At 47.0% G+C, this 20,117-nt stretch overlaps 2 protein-coding genes across 4 annotated transcripts in view; both read right to left on the bottom strand.

Moving 5' to 3' along the window:
* Positions 1 to 3,563, bottom strand: part of FAM53B (family with sequence similarity 53 member B) — a 45,696-nt gene extending 42,133 nt beyond the window's left edge. Inside the window, exon 1 of one of the 2 annotated variants that reach the window (XM_053949579.1) lies at positions 3,489 to 3,563. The gene's annotated coding sequence lies outside the window, so the exon portion shown is untranslated. The remainder of the gene's footprint in view (positions 1 to 3,488) is intronic. The other variant, XM_053949580.1, reaches the window with a different exon arrangement.
* Positions 3,564 to 10,668: 7,105 nt separating this feature from the next.
* EEF1AKMT2 (EEF1A lysine methyltransferase 2) lies at positions 10,669 to 19,198 on the bottom strand. Of its 2 annotated transcripts, XR_008432151.1 has the most exons (7): positions 19,123 to 19,198; positions 18,179 to 18,244; positions 17,537 to 17,651; positions 14,300 to 14,407; positions 13,263 to 13,479; positions 12,759 to 12,861; positions 12,428 to 12,516 (listed from the first exon to the last, which is right to left on the bottom strand). XR_008432151.1 is itself a non-coding variant. In XM_053949708.1 (6 exons), exons 1-6 carry the CDS (start codon positions 19,176 to 19,178, stop codon positions 12,389 to 12,391), a joined length of 690 nt encoding a protein of 229 aa, XP_053805683.1. In that variant the 5' UTR covers positions 19,179 to 19,198; the 3' UTR covers positions 10,669 to 12,388. The 2 variants fall into 2 exon arrangements, 1 of the variants encoding a protein (XP_053805683.1); XM_053949708.1 differs by lacking the exon at positions 12,759 to 12,861 and having other exon boundaries at positions 10,669 to 12,516.
* Positions 19,199 to 20,117: the final 919 nt, after the last annotated feature.

Raw genomic sequence — 20,117 nt, 5'->3', positions numbered from 1 at the left:
AGCTGGGTCATGGGCAGCCAGGCTGCAACTGCGGGCGTGGAGCGTGACCTTGGAGAAGTCCTTTTTCACAACTACAACACGGCCACTGCTCGTGGGGAGACTCGTGGGCAGAACCAGAGCTCCAGCGCTCGGGTCTGCCTGTGTCCTGACCACTTCCAAGGAATTTACAGAAGTCTCATCCCTACAGAAAGTGGTGGTACTCATCCCATGACATGCTGGGGACCAGGGACAGGAGCTTCCCCGGGGGGAGCAGCCCACAGGCTGGCAGGCACAGAGGAGTAGCACGGTGGAAAATTCCCTCCTCTTCACCCCATGAGTTTATATTTAGCTCTCTGAGGAGCAGACTGTTGTTTTGGTGATATTTTTGCCCAGCCCCACAGGGACCCCTGCAATGGGAGCTGTGGCTCCCACCGCACGTGAGACCCACGGCAGTCACAGCCCTCTGCTGCTTGGTGGACCTGCTTTTTTTTTTTTTAGTTCTGTTTCCCCGAGTCAGCAGGCTTGCTTCCTCTTCCTCCTCCTCCCGTTTTGGGAGAGAAAGGAGCAGAAAAACCTCAGCCAAGAAGAGAGTTTGCATGAGGAGCTGCAGAGGAGCAGCATCCCAGATCCTCTGCCGCCCTGGTCCCCCATGGCCACGGGAATAAAATTGTCTTTCTGAAGGTATTTTCCCTCTAGGAGAGAGTTTTGGTGAGTGCAGATCTGGCACAAAGGCTCTGCCTGCCCTGTGCCTCCCCTGGGATGTGGGAAGGAGACTTGACCCAGCTCTCCAAACAGCTACGAGCATCTCTGGCACCTCGCCCTGTCCCAGCTCATTGGTCCAAAGTCTGCCCTGCCACAGATTAATGTTCATTAGGACTATTTCCCATCAACATCATTTGACAAGCCACGTAACATGGGAGGGGGAAGGGAACAAAACCAAAATCACCCTTTCAGCTTGGGGTGTCCTCTTTTCCATCTGAGATTTTACAAGGCAAGTGCAAACCACCTCCATCCTGACAAATAAAAGAAAAATTCTGTGCAACATTATAAGAAAGAAAGAAAAAAGGAAGAAGAGTCTCAAACCACACAGCTGCCATTTGAGAAATCAGAAATCAACCAGCAGTAATAAATAGACAGGTGGGATAAAACTCATTCGCTTCCCCACCCATCAGGGACACAGCCCATGGTGTCAGTTCTGCACACAAATACAGGTGTTTTGGCAAAAAGTTGTGTATCTTGTTCTGCCTACACTTTTGCTGAAAGTGAAGCAAGCCTTTGCTACTACTAGAAAAAAAAAAATATTGCATATAATTAACCAATGCAGATTTGGGGATTTTTATTGGTATATGTTTGCCTATTTGCATGTGTACATATTTATTCACATGTATTTATTTATGCAGGTATCCATAGCTGAAAATTAACCTACATTGGTGCTGGCTCTGTCCCACAGTCTGCTTGATCTCCATATACAAAAAACTGGATCCCACTCGCACAAATCAATTATCCACTGAACTGATTTGCACAGATTTTCTATGCAAACTTTTGCATTTACAGCAAAAGGCCATCTGCTTTCTATAACCACTGTGGTTCCTGGACACCTCGGCCCTGTGCAGAGCTGGAAGTCGCAGAAGTTTCCCTCCCTCCTCTGGGTTGAAGCTGAAAGTGAGAAAGTCTGGAGCCAGGGATTCCGCAGCAAACGCAGCACGCGTGGCCATGCTCCACGTGGCTGTGCTTGGCAGGGTGTCCTTCCCTCCTCTGAAGTGGAGAGAAGGAAGCAATTCCACGGCAGGTTGTTTTGGCTGGGCTTTTTCCTCCTCTTTTGGAAGCAAGGAGGCTGAGTGCTTCTCCCAGTAAAGTGCCTCCAGCCCTAATCCTGCCCCCCTGAGCAGGGCTGTGCCGGAGCTGGATGTGACACACCCACTGCCACAAGCATCCTTCAGGTTCCACAGGACTCTCAAAAATGAAGAAATAAATCAGAAGCTCACTTCAAACCTGCACCGAGCCACGAGAGAGTTACAGACAGAGCAAACCGCTCTGAAATTCAGGTTTTTTCCTATCGCTCTAATTAATCTGTTTCATGACCCACCCCAAATATTTTCTCTAGAAACATTATCTACACTGTTTTGGGGTTTCTTTATTTCTTTTTCCAGCCCTCAGCCAAGCCCTGGTAAATATTTCTGCCCACGACAGGGGCAGGCCAAGGGAATCTGTGCTTTGTGATGGCAGCAGTATCTCCTGTGCTTGGAAATACCCAACACCGGGCAGAGATGCTCGCAGCCCTCCGTGTTTTTACTGGATTATCGCAAAACACTGCTACCTCTGCAATTTGCAAGTAGTTTTTAATCTGTCAAAACAGACTTTTAGTATTGCTTGAGGATTCAAAAGGAAAATATGCACATCTGGTTTCAATCGCCAACTGAAGTTTTGTCTATCAGCCTATTTCATAACAAATTACGCTCACTTTTCACTCCAGAGGATTTCCTAAGGAGGGGATGAGCTGCCAAGGTACACCAGCGTCTGTGGAGACCGCACGGCACCGAGAGGCAGCGGCACAACTCAGTGACAGGCACCGCGCTGTAGCAAACTCCCTCTGTGTCAGGCAAATTAAAATTATTGAGGAAAAGCCCCTTACCCGTGAAATCTCTGCGTACAGCTGAACGTGAAACCTTCACGTACCTTAGAACCTGATCAACCTGACGTCACCGAATGGAGAAACGAGACTTACAGGCTTTCTAGGACAACCCCCCTGCCAGGGCACTTCACACTGCAAGGCGCTGCCGTGTTCCATCGCAGCAGCGTCGGGGGCTGGAGCCCCCCCCCGGGGACCGGCCTGTCCCCCTGTCCTGCTGCCCTGAGCTACCTCACACGTGCCAGGAGTGAAATCCGAGGCACGACACGGTGGGAAGTGTGCGCTGGCCCTGGGTGAGCATCTCTGCGGGGATGCTCAGCCACGGTTCCCCTGGGCTGCAGCCCCCGTGAGACCCCGAACCCGGGGAAGGCTGCACCGAGCCCGGCGGCACCCGAGTTTCAGCCCCCTGGAGCTGCACGCTCGGCCCGGAGAAAGGAAAGCACGTGTTGATCCTTTCGCAGGAAATAATTCCAGTGGCAAAGGCAGAGGACTCGGAGCGGGTGAGGACCGCTCGCTGCCCGCTCGCCAAACTCCGGAGAGCCGCCCATCCCCGCACGTCGGGCTCAGCATCCCGCACCCCCCCTCCGCTCCGGACACGCATCCCACCGCTCCACGCTCCCTCCGGCCGCCCGGGCGGCTCCTCCGCGGTGCCCCCGGTTAACCCCGGGGCGGGGTGAGACCCAACGGCACAAAGGCGGACATGCCCAGCCCGCTCCGCGGGGATGCGGTGGCGGCGGGGGGTACCACCCTCCTACCCCATCCCTTCCGAGCCGCCCCGTCCCCGGGCAGGGCGCACCGCCGCCCTTTGTCCGCTCCCCCCCCCCCCCCACCGGCACCCCCCGGGGCTGCACGGCCCCGCTGCGCTCCGAGCATCGCTTACCGAGCGCTTCGCGCGGTGGCGGCGGAGCGGCCCGGCCGGGCCGGCTGTGGGCGCCGCTCCGACCGCGCTCCGCTGCCGCCGCCGCCGCCGTGCTGCGGGCGGGGCGGGCGGAGGGAGGGAGCGAGGAGGAGGAGGAGGAGGAGGAGGAGAAGGAGGAGGAGGAGGAGGAGGAAATGTGCTTGTCACTTCCTGAGCGGAGCCAGCGCCGGCAGAGCCCGGCCCGCACCTGCGGAGCGCCCGCCCCGGGGACCCGCGCACCGGAGCGCTCGCTGCGAGGGGAGGCGGGGGAGACCCTCGGCTGCCGCCCCGAACGGGCATCCCCGGGGTTAAACATGGCCAGAAAGAGCGTGTGCGAGGGGGGAAAAGTCCAAAAATAATAAAAAAGGGGGATTCGGGCAGCGGTGAGGCGCTGCCCGACGGGGAGCAGCGGGCTGGAGCTGGCAGCGCTGCCGCGGCATCAGCGCCCGCACACGGCCCCGCAGCCCGGGATGCTGCGGGTGCGGCTCGCGTGGGGCTCCGCCGCCCGTTCGGAGGCCGAGAGTGACTCCTGGTGGCACGGCCGGCCCGGGGAGGAGCAGGAGAACTGGACCAGCAGCTCATTGAAGGGTCCCCGCAAGAAGTAGCGCTGAAGTTTTGGCACATCACAGATGGACACCATGCGCCCCTGCACCCACCAGTGAATAAAAATCCTGCTCCTTAATTTTTCTCAGTTTTTCATGGAATTATTGACTGGCTGGGGTTGGAAAGGACCTTTAAAGGTCATGTAGTTCCACGTCACTGCCATGGGCAGGGACACCTTCCACTGTCCCAGGCTGCTCCAAGCCCCATCCAACCTGGCCTTGGACACTTTGAGAGATCCAGGGGCAGCCACAGCTTCTCTGAGCACCCTGTGCCAGGCTCTCCCCACCCTGACAGGGAACAATTCTTTCCCAATATCCCATCCAGCCCTGCTTTCTGTCAGTTTGAAGCTGTCCCCCCTTGTCCTGTCAGTCCAGCCCTTTGTCCCAAGTGCCTCTTCAGGTCCCTTGAAGCCTGTTTAGGAAGGAGCCGTGAGTCCTCTGCAGTAGTGAGAGGTACATCTGCTTGGCTTCACGTGGCCTTTAGCAGCACTGAGCTCTCAGTGACATTTTCCATCCACCCAGGCTGGGCCACGCACAGCATGCAGGCTCCTTCCGAGAGCGAGCGTAACGAGCGAACAAGGAAACTACATGACAGCTAAAAGGAAGATTTAGGACTCATTGCAAAACAGAGCCCAAACATTAATCTTAAACATATGCGAGCAGACAACACAGATGCCATCAGGAATGAATCTGGGGCTGAATTTCATCCACCCGGCTGGATGGCCGGGCACGGTGCTGGGGATGGCATGTAGGGACAAGTAAGGGACAAGTAAGGGCATGAATGGCAAGAGAAGCTGTAGCTGTGAACTCAGCAGTGCCCCGGGTGTCCTGCCCTGCTGCTGCACTGCCCAGGACAACAAAGCACTGTCGAGGAAGACTTGTCAGTAAGTATTTAATGCAGTGAAGAAGAGGGAAGCAAGCAGAAATAGTGGGCAGATACTTAACAAGGGAGCAGCTCCCACCAATACAGTGAGGGCTGAACTCAACAAAAGTGGCTCAGTGCTCAATACACATAAAATTAAGCAGGAGTGGCCAGTCTGAGTGGGTGATGAACAGGCAGAAGGGTTTGATGATGTGAAGGGGCTTTTGCATCATGTTCTTCCATCTGACTCAGTATTTGCTTTTCTTATCACGTGTTGAGACTGGTAGCAATAAAACACTTGCTAACTCCTTTTCCAGAACTTCGGGAATCATGTCTGAAAATGTTTTTTTATGGTTTCCCAGTGGAATATTTCAGCAATAAAGCTCAGAGCGTAATTGAATCCATTCCCGTGGCAGCCTTGGGCTCCAAGACTCAAGCAGAAAGTTGTTTTCTGTCTGCTTCTGCATCTCGCTCCAAACCCAGCATTTTCTGCCTCTCATCCTCTGTGCTTCCCAACAGATGAGCTGGCTGTGGAGAATTCCCAGCACGTGTGAAAGCCTGTTGCTGAAGCACAAACCTGTTTTCCTCAGACAGTATTTTCAGTAATGTTGTTCAAGTAACTGGCTGCCCATAGGCCCTTGTTCTGGACAGTGCTTTTTCCCTTTGTCAGAAGGGGGAAAAAAGAAAAGAAATAACTTTCAAACTTCAAAGAACTGGCCAAGAGAGTTTAGTCTTCATGGACAGAAAATTAATTCAGTTCATTTGTGAGCTGATTTAATTTGTGGTTTTGTCTCAGATGTCAGTGCCTTTGCTACCCACTGACTGGGAGCCTTCCTGATGGGGATGGAAACCATGGATAGGAAAAAATCTAATGATCCCCACAGTCCTTCTGAAGCGATTCTGGGGTCCGAGCCATTAAGACATGTCAGTGTAGCAGTGCTAAGCCCTGTGGATAGACAGCATTTCCTTCACTTCCAGTACACAGGATCTGGCTGCAGTTACAGCCTTCTTTCCATGTAGCCTTTCCAAGACTTCGCTGCCTGCTCCAGTTTGTTGTTATTCATGTCACATGCACCAAGGTTACCAATAACTTCAGAAGTTTGTCCCTTTCACAAGGACTCTGTGCTGTCCTTCCAAGCACCTGAGCCACCCCACTTATTTATTGGTCTATCCTTCTGCTTCTCCTGCCAGGCAAGGAACACAGGTAAGGGGCTTGTCCAGGGCCAGAGTCAGTGCCCCAGGCACAGGATGATGTCCCAATCACCCAGCTGCGCTGGGTACCACGTACTTACAGGGACATGTTGGCTGCACCAAAGGTCTCCAGGAACACAAAATGGAGACCAGCTTCAGAGCCACCCTCCAGTTTCAGGGGAAATCCTCAAATTCACAAAATCCTTATAAGAGCAAGCAGAAGTATTTTTAAGAAATATTTCACACCCAGGGAACGAGCATATCTCTGTAATATGATCAATGTGCTCTGTGTCAGAAATCCTGTACCTGAATCACAGATGCCCTAAACAGGTGAAGAATTGCTGTGCAGAGGGCTGAGATGAGGAGTGTAGTTCTGACTACATTTGGCATACAATGGGATTTCCACCAAACTTTAAAATCCCTGTTTTATGTCACAGGCCATTTGCTGCACACATGTAGCAGCTTTGTGTTTGCTGCCTCCCTCCCTGCCTTGGCAGAGGGTGTGACACCTGATCTGGGTGCCCCAGACTGGGAGCAATGGAAACACTGATGGATAAAATAAATAGACCATGAAATACATATGGGAGCCTGAACGTGCTCATCACTTTTTCAGCCACATTTGGGTCTGAATTGGTTTAAGATAAGACCAGAGTTATTTGTCCATCATCCACAAAGCCCGAGGCAGCTGCAGACATGCCACTAAGCATCACCCTACCTTGGATAAGCAGCAGTGCAGCACCCATGGAGTTGAGGAGCCCTGGGGTAGGGCAGGAGCCAGCAAGGCTAATTACTACTGAAAACTGGGGTGAAAGATCCTTCTGCTTGAATTTCAGTTCTCAGCCATATCAACAGCTAAAATTTCTTGATATAAGCACGCTCTCCTCACCTCTGCTTGACACATAACACTGTCCATGCATTCCTGGCTGCTGCAGTGACTGTGCTGAGGTTTGTGTCTGTTCCCTCACTGGGCTCTATTAGCTCTGGTTCTCCAGCACGGGCTCACGCACTTGTGATTACCCAGAATTTATGTGTTACCTGGCAGCAGCTGGTTTGCCTGACAGCACTCAGCTTAATTTCCAGTAACACAGAAATGGGCTCATTTCAAGCTATACTGTTACCTAACAAATGGAAATTAAGCCACAGGTTGGCTTTTCCCTTATTTGTGTTAAACAAAACACTCCAGTGTTCCTTTTCCTCCTTTGTCTGGAGGCTATAACACCTCATCCCCTTTCACTGAAAGCCCTTGGTAGCCATTAATTGCTCCTCAATTTAGCTGCTGCCACAAGGGTTAGGTCATGCTCAACCTACTTGCAGCCAAAGCATGGGATAGAGCCTTGCATCACCCACTCAGCCCGAGCAGGTAACGCTGTGCAGGGCAGCCTCCCCCTCCTCTCGTCCCAGAAAAGGCAGCAAGCAACAGGAATTCAAAGGCAGATCTCCATACGGCTTTGGAAAGCCCTGGCCCAATTATTTCCTTTGTGCTCTCGACATATTTTACAGGAGATGATTCCATACGTTAAAATGCTTGGAGGGCCTATAAAATAAAGCAGTTATTGTTGCAGCAAGCCATGTTCTCCACCTCTCGGCATGCTAAGAAGCAATCCTAGTGCCAAAACACTGAAAATTTTGCTGTATGTTGCTAAATACCACGCTTAAAGATTTGGTCTGGTATGAAATAACACACAATTTGGCAGTCTTATACCAAGCACCCTGGCTCACAGAAGAACAGGCACAGCACAGTATATGCACAGGCAGATTTTCCTCACAATGGCTACAGTGCTGCCAGTGCATTCCTGGAATGTAGAAATACATGGAAACCACTGTCAGCGATGAAGAGAAGCATGCTGTGCCTAATGCACCAGAAAAGCTATTCAAGAACTCATCCTTACATAAAGATAACTCCAAAGAGGCTGTGTCAGCTCAGCTGTGTAGCCTTGCAGGTGTCTGTTTGCTGTGTCCTGCACACCTGGCCTCACCCTGCACACCCAGTAGTTCTAAGTGAGGGATTTCAGTTCATCCCCTCATTTACCCATTCATTTGACTCTTTGGGCTCACAGATTTCACAGCCAGCGCAGAACTGAAATAATTCTGATACAAATTGTATGAGAGAACATTGTTTGCTCTCCAGAGAATTACACCTGAGATCTGTGTGGTGGGACATGCACTTCCTCACCCAGGGTAAAATGAGCTCTGCTGTAAACAGCAACTGCAGGTTTAAAAACCCAAATATCTAAAACCTCCTTTTTAACATTGGTTGGAAAAGTACAAAGTAAACAAACAAACAAACAAACAAACAAAACCCCACGACCCTGAATCTCCTTTGTTATAGGTGTTAAACACCTCAAATCCTATGATACAATCAAGGCAGCTGGCTCTTCCCAGATTTCAGAAATGGTGTTGCAACAGTGGGTTTGAACTCAAGAAGGTGAGCCCATAATGCAAACAGCTATTTCAGCCTCAGTAATGCTTTGCAGTGATGCTCTCAATAATGATTTGCAGGAATATTCTCCTGATGATACAGAGAGCCTGTAATCACATGCTGCATCACTGCTGGCCCTGTCTGGAAAAGCAGCTGCCATAATTCTGTTGGTGTTTCTGATGTAACCCAACAGCTCTTAAAAAACAGTTGTAGCTCCCAGAAATTCTTCATGTTACATCACAAAATTATACTGATACTGAGTTTCAAGAACAGAATATTCATTTCGTATCTCCTAAGTCTTCAAAAAAAAAAAAAAAAAAAAAAAAAAAAAAAAAAATCTACCTTTAGAAAAACAGCCTATGCACAGCACTGCAGGCCAGGCTAGGGTTTGGAGTAACTTGGTTTAGTGGAAGGTGTCCCTGCCCATGGTAGGGGATTGGAATGAGATGGTTTTTAAAGTCCATTCTAACCCAAATCATTCTGGGATTCTTTAACTATTCCTGCTCCTTAAGGGCCATCAAATGAACATGCCTCTCTTGCAGATAACAAGCTGGTCACCAAAAGGGAAGTCAAGAAGTGAGGAAACATTATCCTTCCCTCTGAATTTTCTGTGTCCATTCAGTTGTGCCATGATTTTCATGTCTGGTATTTCTCACTTTTTAATCTCTATAAAAATGATTATAGGAGTACTTATTTCAAGAAAGTATTGTGATGATGAAAGGGCAAAGGCTCTCTGTCTTGAGAACCCATTTACCTCACACTCTAGCAGAGTCCCATGTGTAGAAACTCTCCTAGAACAGACATCTCAAATCAATAATTATTTCATTAATGCTGCTAGTTCACCTCTCTCAGATATTTCATCCTGACAGTTCAGTTCTGTGATAAGCCCTATAAAATTCCCGTGTAAAATGCTCCAAGCTCTTTCAGTAGCACAAACCCTGCAATGAATTCAATGGCCTCTCCCAGTAGATGTCTCAAAAGAGAATCCCTAAACACAGTTTTCTTGGCAACAGGAGGCATCAGAAGCCAGGTTTGAGCTGTACCAAGCACAGATGTTGGTGGAGGTGCTTTGTTTGGGCTCAGGCACTAAAACCCATCCTCAATCTTGCAGGAATAAAAGGTCAGTCCTGAGAGAATTTCATCCTTCAGCACGCTGTCAATGAACCAGGGAACACAAACCCTTTCTGTTCTGCCCACGTTCTATACAAAACCATTCCAGGAAGGTTTGCCAGCTCTGCAGCATCATCCAGCCCAAATTCAGTCCTGCAGGAACAGCCTGTGGGCTCAACCACCTCTGGGATCCATGGAAGATGCTCATTTTACTACCCACAAACCTCATATTTGACAGTGAAATCACAGACAGAGTTTTCAGATAGCAAAACAATAGGAGTGAAACGTGTTTCAAGTGCTGCATTTATTCTCCTGCATTTAGTCTGGGGTTGCAGCTGGAACCAAGAGTCACACAAGTGGATAGTCATGAAGATTCCAGCCTTCAGGAACCATCATGGAGCAATCCCCAAACTTCCAGCAAGGACTTGCTCCTCCTAAATCACTGCTTATTCCTCTGCCTATTTTTCTAAGTTTTTTTCATTGAAATGAATCAACATTTAGAGATCATACCAACATGAACTGCCCTAAATCAAGGATAGCCTTGGACAAGTCATTTCCAAATCCTCATAGCCAAAAATACCCCACTGCCTAAGTCAGTATTTGAGCAGCTTCCTAGACTCCATTATCCAGAAAATGCCAGGTTTCCAACAGAGCAGATTTTAAATAGTAAGCCTTTGGTTACTGTTGCATTAAAATAAAGCTCCTAAAACATGTTTTACAAGCATTTTTCTGCTCTCCAGTGACACCTGGAAGTGCTTGGGACTGAAGGAATATGCAAACTACAGATCAGATGCAGAAAGCCTTATTTTCAGGCAATTTTAAGAAGCTTATTTTTTAGCTTTGCAACTTATATAAAAATACTACCCAGAGAACAAAAACTAATAATAATGAATTCTGTGAAGAGGAGAAAACAATCCTTGCCCTGACCCTTCCATATCTTGTGGAGTGGGAATCTATGGTTAAATTCCAACTAATTGATTAAAAGAAAATCCATGACAGTCCTGATTTTATTTTCATCCCATGATTAAATACACATCATGCCTTCATTAGCAAAAATTACAGATGGGAATAAAACAGATGCCCAAAACACATCCTGCCAGAGTCCTTGAAAATTAAAATTTCCTTGTAGTAACTCTACCTGATGCCAAAAATGTCACAGGCTTTTTACTGAGGCTGTTATCAGTAGTGTACTTTGAATCCTTTGTACTACTATGCTAAAAAAAATCCTCTGTTTGGATTCCCAGTTATATTTCCTAGCATTCCAGCTGGCTGCTGGGCAGGGGCAGAGCACAGGAGTACAACAGTTACCCAAATGGTAACAAGCCCTTGGTTTTGGCACTCAGGTTAGAACCCAAGCCTGACCAAATATGCAAAGAATCATTGTGGGACTGAATTTTTTCAGCACTGCTGATAAATCATTCTCCCAATTGAATATATTTCATTCTGCAAAAAAGTGCAGCAGTAAGATTCCTACCTTGGAAACATCAACAGATGGATCACAGAGGGAGGACTCACCACTGTGCAAAGTAATGCCTTGATTCCTATCCTGGGAAAGGACTGGAAGTATTTATTGACCCTTAAAGATCTCCTGAGCCCTGGGAACGAGGAGAAGCATGGAAAGTAGGAGAAGCGATTCCCTGATAAGCAAACATGACCTTGCCTGTGAAACAAAACCTGATTGCCTAAGAGGGCCTCCCTGATGTTTGAAAGAACAAGTTTATTGTCACCTGCAAATGTGTTTGTCGAGGCATGAAGAAACCTCATTTTCCTGCCTTTCAGGCAACAGCAATATTCTGAGATTACAAAACAGAAGAAATGAAGGCAATGAAATTGAGCAAAAGGAATGCACACAGAAGTTTAAAAAATACATATGAAAAAAAAAAAAGGAGCAAGGAATGGATAGTTATGCTTTGAATTCTTTTGGACTTATGCAATTAAAATCCATCCTGAGAAATTCACTGGAAAACTTCTTGTCATTGTGGCTCTAAAGACATTCCCATATAGCAGGTTAATAATGAAGGAGGCATATGTCACACACCAGAGGCTGCAACATCACACCTTTATGTATTCATGAGATCAGGGAAAGGAACTGACCAGGCATGAACACACTCAGGAAAGGGAGACTTAAAAACACTCCCTCTGTGGGAAAAGAGCTGAGCTACTTCAGAGACACAATTATGCTAAGTCTGAGAACCTTGGAAAATCTGCAACTGGTCCTTTTTTGAAAGTGCTGTGGATTTTGTATTCATTTCCCTCCCTAACAGCTACCCTCGTGTTCATTAAAGATCCAGCACTTACACTGCAAAAGCCTGTTCCCTATTCCACTGCAGAACAGAGAAATGAGACTTTTGCTTTGTAGGATCCCTTTACTTCTATAGGTCACTGCTTACCAGCACAGAAATTAAATATCAGATAATCTTTATATTTCAAACACAAATACCATTCAGTTATATTGGTCTCTGTATTTAGCACATCTGATTTTCCTCTCTCTTACAAACTTGCAGCTTCCCTGAAACAAGTGAGGTTGTAGCAAGGACACAATTTATGGGCAAATTATGCAAAGCTGAAATGTTTCTAAGGCAATGTTTTATAGTCCCTTAGAGCTCCATACATAGTATTTGACTGTGCACTCAAAAAGCATTTATTTACACACGTGTCTGAGGTTTTCTGTCAGGTTTAAAGTTCAGACTTTTCTCATCTAATCTAATTTGTCCAAGATGGATGGCCTCCCTTTTTTCCTTTGGAAAACCAATGCTGTTACACTGTTTCCAATTCTTCCTCCAAAGCAAAACTTGGGTGTTGGCAGCTCCTCCAGAATTTCAAATCCTGCCAGACAGAAATTGAAATGCTTTTATTACAAGGAAGTTGTTTTATTCGCCTCTTGGATAACCCTTTGCAAACCATTCTTTATTCATCTGGAAAACATGCAAGTCAGTTAATCTGTGAGTTTATAGGACTGTATTGTTACACTGCACCACTGCTTTGTACAGCTGAAACTCTTCCATGGATAATAAAAATCCTAGCTGGCTGACTTGCACAAATTAATGGCAGAAAAGATGAGAACTTGCCAGTAATTTTGGTTCCCCAGAAGGGATGGTTGTTTCAGATCGACACTGAGTTTCAAGCGTCAGGGATGAGATTCAGGAGCTGACTGGCATGTAAAAAAACCTCCTAGATGGATCAAAAGTGACAGAAAAGATCACAGACTTGCCAGTTCCCCTAAACATGGGTAACAATGTTACCCCAAAATCGGAGCAATCAAAGGGTGAACTGGGTCTAGTAATCAAGGACCCAAAAAGTAGCAGCCAGCCACACACACTTTCCCAGGGTAATTAGATTGAAATTCCCAACCTCCAAGGTGTCAGGAAACCCGTCCTCCCTTGGCACTGGCAAACACAGGAGTAGTAATTCCCCAGGAAAACAGAGGGAAGACAGGCTGGAGCATTTCCTAATCGCTTCACCTCCTCTAATCCTGATCTGGGAAAGTCAATATGCTAACACACACATTAAAATTCCCTCATCCCTTCCTTCAGCAACCCCACATTGGCAGAGGGCTCTGTTCAGCTGCCTACCTTCTCTGAACTCGTTCAGCAGCTCCTCCTTGGTCCAGTTGCAAGAGGTGATGAGGAAGAAGCCCTCTGGTTTCAGCACCCTGCCCAGGGATCCCACGTACAGCTTCCGCTTCCCTGCTGCATCACTGGGGTCAAGGCTTATGGCATCAAAAGTCCCCTTGTCAATGCAAATGTCAAAGCCTGACAGCTCAGCTGAGGGTGCCAGGAAGTCTTCTACCTAAACCAGAAGTCTGCAGCTGTGAGAACAATCTTCTGCTCCTGAATCTTTAATGCAAAGCAAGACTTTAGGATACAAAGCTTCAATCCTGACAATGGGTATGCTCAGGGAGGGGTAACTCACAGTGCCATGGCAGCTTCTTTCTTCTCTACACATTGTGTGATGATCTATTTGCTGTAATCTAAAGCTCAAACTAACACACTTGAAGCTCATTCTTTAAAACATTATTTGTACTTTGATCCCTGCCATGTGCCAAGCACTGCACAAATGCAGGAGAACAGACAGAGCCTGCCACAAAGAGACTTTACAGCTGACACACAGCAGCAGAGACATCACACAGGAGGGTAGAACAGCACAGCAGAGAGCTCAGAAGGACAGGCAGCCACAGAATCCCAGTGTGGCTGAGGCTGGAAGGGGCCTTTGGAGGTCATCTGCTCCTACCCCTGCTCCAACAAGGCCTCTCAACCTTCCTGCTGTTCAGCTAATGGTAGGCATTCTATCCCTTAAGGATTTCTTCCTCTGCCTCAAGTCTGAAATTTAGAATGTAGCAGCTAAAATACAGAACTTGCCACTTGGCAAACCACTACCCTGTTCCAAGCAGGGAAATTCTTGTTAGCCTTAATGACTGTTACAAACCAAATAAAGACCAAAAATCTTCCCATAAACAGATTTATTTATTGAGAGTAGAGCTCTCTCACAAATGAATCTCAAAAGACACCATTCATTTAGTACACTGAGTACATCTGCATATCAATTAGCTCGTTTAATCTTGGGCTCAATTGCTTTCTATTTCCTCAATTACCTTTCTCTCAAGTCTTACCTTTAATTTAATGTTAGACATCCCTTCTTTCTCTCTTACTTTTTCTGAAAGCTGTATTGCAGAAGGTGAATAATCAATCCCTGTGAGATTCACGTAGCCAGACTTTGCCTAGACAGAAGCAGAGAATCTTAATCAGTGTGCTAGCAATTGTTTTTATCCAGCCAGTACATTCCCTACCTATAATCCATCTCATCTCTCCTCTTAATAACAGGAAAAAAAACATAACTCACCTTTTACTCATTTTTATACCTGTTACCATTACAAGAGCTCAATAGCTGGATGAGCTGAAATAACTCTATTCAGCCCAAAAAACCTCACCAACATGACTGGTGACTGAAAGCTGGTTTATGTCAGGTGGAAAACTGAGCACAACTGGGAAAACTAACACCCTGGAGGGGAACAGGCTCTCTTATCTGCACCAAAAGTAACTTAGAAACCAGGAATTTTCAGTGATGACATGTGACAGATGCTTCAAAATAAGGGAAAAAAAAACCTCTTTGACATGTACCATTAGAGATTTAGCAATCATTTAGTTTATAACCCAAAGTTTAAGAGCCAAAAGATGTAATACATGGCACTAGGACAGAAATCCACTCCAAAATCATACATTTTTCTAATTATTCATGCTAATGTCTATTTGAATACAACTATTTGCATGCTGCCAGGTGTCTGTATCAGCAATTTTCAGGCAGGTTATGCACCACATATAATAGCACACAGAGAGTTTGTTAATCTAAGTTTGTTGGAGATAAGGATAGCTCAGTTTAGGGAACTCAGTGAGATCCCAGCAGCCCTTTGGCAAAGCAGGTGGGCTCCTGGCATCAGCTGGAGCTGGGCACGTGGGAGGGGAGCAGGGACACACGTCCTTGCTCTGAGGTAGAGGCTGAAGGGACCAGCTTGTGATAGAAGGTATAAGCTCAGGTTATCCCATGTGTCTGGCAAGATCCAAGCCTGATGGAAGAGCTCTGATGCTCTGGCCAGCTGCAGGCTGTCACAGCAGAGACAGGGAGGAGGCTGGGGTTTGGAAAAACACGTGGAGTGCTGTTAAGCAACCAGCTGCCTGTCTGCTTGCTCCAGAGGCTGACACCCCAACTGCCAGGAAAACGATGAGGAGTTTCCACAACTGTCCTTCCTCCTTGCAGCAGCCCCTCAGGCCTGAGCTCGGTGCTAACCAGCTGTTCTGAACTGAGGGCTAACTGCAGCTGAACACAAAGACACCGTTGTTTGCATGGGATGGAGAACATTTATTGCTCAGGCTCCTGCCCACGTTCCTCCCCGGAGCAAAGCAGGCTTCCTCAGATGCCTGTGCTGAAGGTTTGGGGGTGGAGGAGTAGTTCCCACAACAGCTCCTCTGTTTGCAAAGGAAAGGCTTGAGTCACTTCAGGGAGTTCCCATTCACTCCTCTAGTCTCGGGGGCAGAGAAGGAAGGTTTGGAGATAAACAACATTAAATGCTGCAGAACCTGTAGGGCCTGACTGTGACAGGAAGGGATCCTTCACTTGTGCCAAACGTGACCATGCTGCACCCTGCAGCTGGCCTGCTGCCCTGGAGGTGGTTTTACAGCACTCTGCTGCTGCTGCTCGAAGCAGCAGACTGAAGAGCAGGAGGAGTTTGGAACATTATCAGCTCTGCCCCGGGTTTAGGGCTGACACCCCCACTTGGTGATCACTCTCCACTTCAGAGATTATTCAACCTTCAATATTGGTGGCTCCCACATCACTTATAAAAATAAGAGGAAGGCCAGAGCTTTCTGTGGCAGCAAGGTTTCCTCAGAAGAGCTGGAATTTTTGGAAGGCAAAAGAATTATGTCACAAATCCAAGCTTCCAGATCCCTGAAGTTCACAGGGGTAGGACCACAGCCTACTAAACATTAAAAAAAAGGAAGGGGTGCCACATATGTGATATTTATGTACTCTCAAGTAGCTCCCTTGCAGAGAGCTGCTACTAATGTCCTCTATGACTGAGTTTTTTCCAGTATTGCCATTTCTATCCCATGATGGAGTTCAACTCCAGTGGCAGAACAGTCCTATGGTAGCTGCTAAAAGAATTCCAACTTGATTTCCAAGCCTTGCAGCTAACACACAAAAAATTCCTTTTACATCAACTAAGCAAGTGAGATCCTGAATTATTCAGCAAAAATAAACACGGTAATTTTTGAAGCCACTTTTCAAGAGGGAACTGGACTGACAATTTCCTATGAAAGAAACCACAATACTGTGAGGTGCTTAATGTAAGGGAGGAGGGTGCTCTCACAGGAGTTAATAGTTTTTAAAAGCTATCAGGCTGTCATTTTCCCATTATAGTATGAAAAATCAGTTCCCATTTGCAACTGGAGTCAGTATAAAATGGAAGTCTTACAAATAAGATTTTTCTACTGGGTACTTCAACCATGATAGAGCTATCATTGCTCTCAACAATCACCATTATCAGGCTAATTTCTCTTAGTGAGATGAGCAATTTCTGCTTTTGGTGACATAAATTCTCCTGTGCTGTGGTGTAGCAGCCAGTCTCCATAAAAGCTTTAAAGTCTTCTAAAATCAAAGTCCACATTAAAAAAAATCCACTTCAAACCAGACTTTGGCTTTCAGTCCTTCCAATTCCTACAGGAACTAATGGAGCCAAAGGGGAAGGCAAAACAACAGAAGCTGTGACAATTTGACAGCCCCTTTCTTACCAACTCCCCTGCAGTATTACCAAAAAAAAAAACCAATCAAAAACAGGAAAAAAAAATACTGGAACTCCTGAACATCTTGTGCACAGCAAAAACATCAGAACACTTCAGAACACACCTGATCAGATTTCCCACCCTGACACAAATGGACACTTCTTTAAAAGAGGTGTTAACAACTTTTTAAGTTATTTACATAGAGGCCCTTGGGTTTACCTACTTTTTTATATCAACAATGAGTGCTATTATCAGAACTGAGTGCAGAGAAAGAGTCTGGTTTTGTACATGAGAGCACTTTGTGAATGAATCAACTTAATATCCTTATCTGGGGGAGCTTAAACAACAGTGGGAAGAAATGCAGTTTTAAATGTGGGGAAACAGGAAGGTAAAGTTAAAACAAGGGATGCTCAGGTTGATTGATTTAGAGAAATATTTCAAATTTTGAAGCCTGAAGTACTGACACTTTTGGTGTTTCACACAGGTTACAGCTCTCCATGACTACCACTGCCTCTTGTGAGAACTGCTCTGATTCTGTATAAAAAAATACACAAATTTTGCAAAATACCAACCAATTCAACCAGTAAAACACCATTCCCAGTCCCAATGTCAAGCACAGAGCTGTCAAGGGGGACCTTGTGCTTTTCCAACCACCTGATTATGCGCACCATGCTTTCTTCTCCAAACCTGGAAAACACAAGGGCTCAGGTAACTAAACCAGAAAAAAGATGTACAAAAGGTACAGCAAAGTTATTTCATCACTCACTCTCTCCAGCTTTTGCAAAGCCCTTTTTACTGTTGCTAAAGTAAAAGCTGCCATAGCTCATATTTCATGTTTGCTTTGTTCAGATGAAAATTAATCCTGCAGCCTTAAAATTCACTGAAACACCAACTCTGGCAGGTGAAAGCACCCATATATTAAAAAAGGAAGCAGCAAGGGCGACTTGTGTAGTTAAACCTGAGCTCAGGGATAAAAAGCACATTTGCCAGTAACATACAGCTCAATTACCAGCTCAATTTCTGTGTAATGACACTTGTCCAAGTGCAGCTGAGCAATCTTCACTGTGAAATTGGGCCAGAGAGGAACTGCTGATTTCAATGGTAAAACTCCCCATCATTTTGTCAGCAACTCGTTGAATTGCCGGCTGTGGTTTTGCAATGTCTTTTATGGTAAAGAAATTACAGAAACACTCTGCAGAAGTTATTTTGTTTACCAGATTTCCCCGGTATCTCCAATGTCTTGAAAAGTTTGCAGTTCTCTTTCGTACGCAGCATCCCAGCTGGAGATGGGGGGAGAAGAAAGGAGAGGATATCATGATTAACACTGGGAAACATTTAGATTAAAAAGGGATGGGAAGAAAAATTGAAAGATAGATTTAAGCTAGGTATTTGGAAGAAATTGACTGTGAGGGTGGTGAGGCACTGGTCCTTAACATAAGAAGAACATGTGGAAGAGAGTCCAGGGAATGCCTGGAGATGCTCCAAAGGCTGAAGCCAGGCTGGGAGAGCGGTGGGTGGATTCACCTGGAGAAAAGGCTCCGGGGAGACCTCAGAGCCCCTTCCAGGACCTAAAGGGTCTCCAGGAGAGCTGGAGAGGGACTTGGGACAAGGGATGGAGGGACAGGACACAGGGAATGGCTTTAAGCTGAAAGTGGGTAGATTTAGATGGGATATTGGGAAGGAATTGTTCCCTGGGAGGGTGGGCAGGCGCTGGCACAGGGTGCCCAGAGCAGCTGTGGCTGCCCCTGGATCCCTGGCAGTGCCCAAGGCCAGGTTGGACAGGGCTTGGAGCAGCCTGGGACAGTGGGAGGTGTCCCTGCCCATGGCAGGGGTTGGCACTGGATGGGATTTAAGGTCCCTTCCACCACAAACCATTCCATGATTCTATGAAAGGCTGAGAACGCTCTGTCCTCTGTGCAGCACCGCCACCCTAGAGAATCACAGATCCTCTAAGCAAATAAATAACACATAAACCAGAGACCGCTTCGCGTTGAGAGGGGGGGGGGGACCTTAAAGACCTTTCATTTCCACTCCCCGCGCCGTGGGCAGGGCCACCTTCCCGTCCCGCCCGCGCCCGCCGCCGCACCCGCGGTGCACCCGCCCCGTGCCCCGGCTCTCACTGCTCCCTGGCACTGCCCCGTGCCCCCCCGGCACTCACTGCTCCCTGGTGCCCAGCACCGAGGGGCTGAAGGGCTCGTCCCCGGCCAGCGCCATGCCCGGCACGCCCCGGAACCAGCGAGCGCTGCGGGCGGAGCGGGAGGAGCCCGGGCTCGCTGATCCGGCCGTGAGGGGAGCGCGGCCCGCTCCGAAACCTGCCGCGGTTCCTAGCGTTTCCTGTGAAAAACACCGATCGCTTCTCGTTTTGTTTTTTTTTAAAGTTTATTAGTAGTAAAATAGCTATTAAAAAACCAGTAATAAAATTAGAGCGATAAAAATTTGGACAGTGAGGATTAGGGCACTACGAGACAACGAAAAGCAAAGAATTACGGACGTCCGGATGTTTTTGGGCACCGAGCTGCCAAAACCATGCCTTGCGAACAAAGGAATAACCCTTAAAAGCAACAGCCTGTTGCATGTTCATATATCTCTTACATGATGCATAAATTCCTTGCAAATTAAGAATTTTTCTGGTTTGTGTCAACTTCTTCCCCTTAATCCTGGTGGATCCATAAAGACGGAGAGAAGGTGGAAGGATGTTCGTCTTTTCCAATAAGGAGGCTGTAACTCTTCAGGTTTCGTCGCTGTTATCTCTGTGCGAAGAGTTTCTTGATTATCTCATCCCTTTTCTTGAACTAGTAAAAAAATATCTTACATCGCAGGGTTTCTATTTCAACATTATGTTATAACCTAAAACTATATTTAACACACTAGTTAAAAAAGATTAATACAGTATTACAAAATAACCCCCCATAATACATATAGTATTCAATTTAATATTTGCGAAGAGCCAATCATAAAATACGCATTTTTTCACATTTCCTAATCCCTGCGGTCACCTAAAATCCCATCCTGGCAGTGTCCAAGGCCAGCTTGGATGGGGCGTGGAGCCGCCGGGTCTGTGCAAGGTCCCACTGCCCGTGGCAGGGCTTGGAATTAAATGGCCCCTTCCAATTCAAACCGCACCGTGATTCCATGAAAATCAGCGCAATATTT

This window comes from Vidua chalybeata, chromosome 8 (assembly GCF_026979565.1).
Source record: "Vidua chalybeata isolate OUT-0048 chromosome 8, bVidCha1 merged haplotype, whole genome shotgun sequence".
Classification (NCBI taxonomy): Eukaryota; Metazoa; Chordata; class Aves; order Passeriformes; family Viduidae; genus Vidua; species Vidua chalybeata.
Note: the sequence above shows the minus strand (reverse complement) of the source record. Positions and strands in the feature narration are given on the sequence as shown.

Excerpts from the sequence above, each read along its gene's own strand:
- EEF1AKMT2 (XM_053949708.1), bottom strand. The coding sequence starts at position 19,178 with ATGGCGCTGGCCGGGGACGAGCCCTTCAGCCCCTCGGTGCTGGGCACC. Across the intron at positions 13,480-14,299 it reads TGTCTAACATTAAATTAAAG|GTAGAAGACTTCCTGGCACC; the intron begins GTAAGACTTGAG and ends CTTCTGGTTTAG. Across the intron at positions 12,517-13,262 it reads GCTGAACGAGTTCAGAGAAG|GATTTGAAATTCTGGAGGAG; the intron begins GTAGGCAGCTGA and ends TCTGTCTGGCAG.